The sequence below is a fragment of the Phalaenopsis equestris genome, unplaced genomic scaffold (genome assembly GCF_001263595.1).
Source record: "Phalaenopsis equestris unplaced genomic scaffold, ASM126359v1 Scaffold000002, whole genome shotgun sequence".
Lineage (NCBI taxonomy): Eukaryota > Viridiplantae > Streptophyta > Magnoliopsida > Asparagales > Orchidaceae > Phalaenopsis > Phalaenopsis equestris.
The window spans coordinates 47,784,480-47,790,399 of record NW_018164444.1 but is presented as its reverse complement, the minus strand read 5'-3'; the positions used below and the strand labels follow the sequence as shown (position 1 = coordinate 47,790,399).

The 5,920-nt window shown below is 32.0% G+C and overlaps 1 protein-coding gene across 1 annotated transcript in view; it reads right to left on the bottom strand.

Moving 5' to 3' along the window:
• The window catches only part of LOC110024336 (MACPF domain-containing protein At4g24290-like), a 46,106-nt gene that overhangs the window by 33,406 nt on the left and 6,780 nt on the right, over nucleotides 1-5,920 (bottom strand). Inside the window, exon 2 of the mRNA XM_020724242.1 lies at nucleotides 3,761-3,999. Within this exon, the coding sequence (XP_020579901.1) occupies nucleotides 3,761-3,999 (239 nt within the window). The remainder of the gene's footprint in view (nucleotides 1-3,760; nucleotides 4,000-5,920) is intronic.

The following is a 5,920-nucleotide window of genomic DNA, read 5'->3' as shown; positions in this document are numbered from 1 at the left end:
TCGTCGTGGTCGTAGTTTTACAGTTTTTTTCATTCTGCTTCTCCTAGCTAGTGGTTGAGTTGCATTTATGTACTCTGGGCTATTTTGGATGTACGAAACTGTATGAGTTCCTACGTCTTTATGTAAGAAAACACGACTTCATATGGCTTGAGGTGTTTTTATATATTTTACATTTTATGCTTCTAAAATATGATTGTAAATTTTTATATGTATAGATGAATTAATATTTGTATACATTGATATATAGATAACGATAAATTTCAAACATATATGTGTTTAAAATTACAAATTATTTTTTAAAAATTATCTATAAAAATGAATATTGAAAACAATTTATTTCATTTAATTAATTAATAAATAATATTTTTATAAATTTTATGTATATTAAACCCATATTTATACAAATAAATAAAAAATTTTAAACAGTTTTAACAAATATGGGCAGTTTGATCATTTTTACATAAAACAGCTGGCTCACAGCATTTTTCACGCAGCTGCACCAAACAGACAGTCAACTTCCCCACAGCTGCTTCCCAACAGCTGCTTCCTGGGGTAGCGCAGCTGCAGCTGAAAAGCTGAGAATCTGCAGCTGAGCCAAACAGACCCTAAGAGATAAAATGCAAAATGAATATATCTGTGAAAGGGTTGGAGTAGCTCTAGTAACATAAAATTTTAGAGAGAGTCGTCTTAGATGTTTTGGTCACGTTAAATATTGATCATCTGATGACCCTGTTAGAAGAGTAGAAGTTTTAAATTTGACCTATGTTAAGAAAGATAGAGGTAGACCTAAAAAAACTTAGGCATATTGTATAAAAAGTTATCTTAATTTATTAGAATTAAATAAAAATATGCCAATCAATAGAATAGAATGGAGAAAAAGGATTCAAGTAGCGGAACCCACTTAGTGGGACAAAGACTTGTTGTTGTTGTTATAACTTTTAAATCTTATCTTAAATAGAACCTATTTACCAAAAACTATAGTGGATATTAATTATTATCCTTTTAGTGCATATTTTAATTATAGTTATCAAATATGAAATAAAAATGCATTAAAAACACAACCTTTTCAATAATTTCTTAATTTATAAAACTAAAATTCTAATTAATTCTTTATGAATACCACTATATTTAACTTTTAAATATTATATTTCAATTTTTCATTTACAAAATTAAAAATCATATAATTTCATGCAAATTATATGACAAACATTTACCAACTCTTTTCCAATTATTGATATAAACTATATAATTAAGTATGTTAAATAATTTATGCATTATTTATTACTTCTCAAGAAAATAAATATCAAAATATAAAGTACTGAATTAATGTTTAAGTTTTTGCCCAAATTTGTTCAATTAAAAATACAGTGGCATGAAATCATTAACTCTTAATTTAATGAAATACTATATTGATAAAGCTTTATAGTAATTGAAAGTCTATCTAAATTAATCAGCAGAAGAAAATAATGACATAAAACTCAAAAATGTTCACCAATGAAAATGTATTATCCATTTCTACGAAAATTTGTAATATATAAGGTTACAAAATAGAAAAATCAACCCTTGTTGAGCCCACCCCATATCTTCAACAATTCTATTTTTAATGATAATTCTCAATTAGCGCTTATACTTATTGTGCTAAAAAAACCTTATCGAACTTGAGGTGCATTAGCATCAAGTGAGTTGTTGAAGATAAGGGTGGACTCGATATTGGTTTTCTTCTTCGCCTATTTTTTGTTGGAGGGTAAGTCCTAACCTTAGATATTTGTATTGTTGTTTCAGAAATAGACAAGAAAGTTTTATACATAAAACTTTTTGAGTTTCAAAGCCTTGGCATTTATTTACTTTTCAACTAATTAAGGGGCTCTTTGGTTGGCTGCAGAATCGAAGTACTGCATTTGGAATGTAGATGCTCCAAAAAACTTGAGTAATTGGTTTTATAAAACCGGCATACAAAATAGAATTCAATGATTTTCAAACTAATTTATTTCTAGTAAATTAAACTAGGAAGATTTGGTAAAGTTCAAAATATACTACAAACTACAACAGCTATTACCACTACCCAATGACTACCGCCGCCTGCCATTGCAACTAGCCATCAACCGCCCACCGCTCCTACCACTAGCCATCGACATCGAGTGCCATCTCCCACAGCTCAAAATTTTCACATGTTAGGCAAAGTATTAACGCAAATGTACATCAAGTGTTCATATTCATCAAAATTGTTATCATGTTTAAAATATCACATGTACATACTACTTAAAATAGGAATATGTGATCTTAATTTTTGTAAAACTCCATCACTGTGAAAATATTCTCATTTATTATAATTTTCGTATTGTTCTTCACTTGCCTACATATAAGCATAAATATGCTTGTAATATAATGAGAATTTAATAAATAAATATCGTTTTAGAATTAGCTCCACCTTTGAACAAAATAACTGAGTAAGATTCTCTCATACCATTTCCTCCCCTCGTATTCACCACTTTCCCCATCTGAATGGCCTTCTCAAAAAATTTATCAAAGCTAGGATTTGAAGGTCATATCGTTAAGTACAAAAAGATTCTAATGCTAAAGTTTCAGACAAAAAATTCAACAAGTTCTCAATAGGCTCCCCAAAATTTAAGAATTTTGCTTCACTATCTGTCAGATATTGATATGCTTGTTCCTCCAGATGGAAGAACCGAAGGGAGAACAACCCACCCAAATGAGCAGCGGGTCCAAGGAGGATCGGTTTGGACCTACCAGATCAAGCTAGATCAATTAGCATGGCCAAGCCAGCCAACCCAGCCTATAAGGACAAAAACTCTAGAAGTGGCTGAGGATGATTTCAGTACTCGGGTGAGGCCCACACAGCCGCTAATCACGTATAAGAGGAGGGGAATTAAGGGGGGTTTTGAGAGGGAAAGTCTGAATGGCTTTTGGAGAGTATTACTGAGGGCTAACTGGCAGTTGTTTGTTTTATGTTTTAATTTGCTGCAGTTTTTTTTCTTTTTTCTTGGTGTTTCTAGCGGCGTCTAGGATTTATGGAGAGATGATCTACCTCTCGAACAGTAGATCAACGATGTATCTTGTTTGCTTTTGTTGTTATTAGTAAAATCAGCCTTCAATTGAGTTTCCCCACATCTCTATTGCCATTTATTCGTTGTTATTCTCTATTTTTCATTCTGGGTCGTATCATCTTACAATCTATCCCACATAAGAAAGCTTGAATCCTCGTCAATGTACTTACACAATCCAAAATCATCAACCAAGTAGACAGGACTTTAAAAAACAAAAAAGTTACCATTATTGTCCCAATCGCCTATTCTAAGGCAAAACATTTACGTAATAAATAGATTTAGTAACTTTGTAATTATTTTGTAATTAGATTAAATTAAGGAATTAATTGTATACCGTTAAAAATTGAATTAGTTGATCTTGTTAAAACCACAACAAAACATTATAAATATCCAAAATAGAAATTGCTTTTAAAAAATAACAGTTCATTTATTAAGACGTTTGAGCTCATTTAAGATGATATAGAAATCATTAAGCCTTTAATTAATATTATTAGTTTAAATCATTAACTTAGCTAAATGGTTAAAGTAAAGTTCTGAACTAAATAGCATTATATATAAAGGTCAATTTATTAAATACATTAGAACAACTGTTTTGCAAACTCTAAGCTGATAGTAGGCCAAGTTAAAAATCCATATGATGATAGAATCGGAAGCACCATATGCACAACAAGCTCATAGGATAAAAGAAAAATTACCTCGATAGTGCCTTAGGTTCCCAGTTGGATGGAACGGCACTCCTTACTTCATTGCAAAGAACCAATGGAGATGCTCTTAAATGCAAATTGAATAAGGAAATGAAGTAGCCATTAAAAGCAAGATTTTTAGTTTCCTTGGCATCATCGAACCATGCTCCACTTAAATCAAATAGAGCATTAAAGTAACCCAAAGGAACTTTTCCTTGGATCGAAGACTTCTGATTGAAAAATTCAGACATCTGTTAAGGGACAGCAAAAGAAGATAGCATGGCTCAAGTCCTTGAGACAGTTAAACAGAATACGTTCATGATAACATTAGTGAGGAATGATTAAAAGATATAATAACTTCTAGACAGTTCACTACAGATATACGAACCGCCACAAAAATAAAAATCAAGGAAGTGCTAGTCAAGCCAATTTGCTTTATACAGATATTGGAGCAGCTACTCACAAGTAGATATGACTTATTTCCGTAGAGAGACCAAAGAGTTGATGTAATTCTTCTAAGTATAGAATCCAAATCATGTCAAATTAAATTAAAATTGGCTTATAGTCTACTGCTCTTCCTATAGAAAATATTTAAATAATCTGAATTGTCCAGAAAAGAAAACTTTAAGAGTTTATAATGGTTATCTAGAACTCAAACCAAAGTTTAAAATTGCATAATTAGATATTGAGCCATTTTCTTTTCGCGAGGTAATGCATAAGCCTGAAGGCAACTGAGGCATAAGCTTCATAAATAAATAACTAAACTAATCAAAACATAAAAATAGCATCATAAAAATTTGAGCTCCATTTCCTCCTAATAAACCATTTGTAATCCAAATGTGAAAAAGTCATAAAAAAGGAAAAAATTTCTTAAAACAAAGTATGAATGACTTAAAACTCAAAATTCAAAAGTTACGCCCACTTGCATCAATTAGCGAGTATTCATTGGAATCAACACTGTAGTTCAATCTTGGAAGAAGTATCTATTTCATTTCTTTAACTGCTAAAGAAGCTAAATAACCAAAACAATTCTTATACAAAATTAACATAATGTGGTACCTATTGAGGATGGCTTTTACTCCTACTTTAGGACAAGACAAACATAAAAGATAAAAAAAAACTGGAAAAAAGCATGCCCCTAATAGTATCACAAGACATAAAGGTATGAGATAATAGGTTATAAACTAGTCAAACAAGTTCTTCAAACTCAAGAAAGTATCCACTATCAGCTAGTCTGCATGAATCATTCCGATTTCATAAGGTTGTGAGCAAATGATTTCGCAAGTTTCCAGCAAAAATAGGCATGTGTTGAAACCTGGATGATATTATACATGAAGTCACAAAGAATGACTGAGATGATCCATCCATCACTAAATCCCAGAAAAAACTCTCAAGTACGACAGAACTGCCTCATAACAATCATCATAACTGTGAGACTAATCTTGAATTGGTAATTTGAATTGATTGCATAATTAGTGGCTTCATAATAGGCATGAGTTAATTAGTGAAACAAATATAGAAGATATGATCATAGCATTAATTTTGAATTAAATATAGGAGATATGGCAATATCATTAATTTTGAATTTGAATCTTAAATTCAAATTCAAAATTCAAATATGTGTAATCAATTCAAATAGGCGCGAATTGATGATACTTAATTTTCTTGCCTTTATTATGTAAGTTTCCTGTTTTGTTTCGGTATGTCTTAGTTAGTATAAAATTAGGTGTTGCGTTGCATTGTAAAACACCTAGACTTGTATTTTTTCACTCCTTCAAAATAATAAAAAGAGAATTCCCAAAAGTCCAATCTCATTTTTCGATTTGTCCTTTAGCGATCCAGTAAATTGGAACCAACATTTGGTATCAGAGAGCCTAAGCCGAAGGACATGTCGTCACCGAGCAGAGCTATCATAGGAGATATGGCAGCAACGAAGATCGGAAGAGTAAGGAACGTAACGCTTTCTTATCCATTACTCACAAAGAGTAACTACTCGGTGTGGGCGTTGAAGATGCGTGTGAACCTACAAGCTCAAGGAGTGTGGGAAGCCGTGGAGCAAGACGAGGTCGAAGAGCGTAAGGATAGAATGGCTCTCGCTGCCATCTATCAAGCGCTACCGGAGGACGTTCTTCTCATGGTGGCAGAGAAGGATTCCGCCAAGCTAGCATGGGA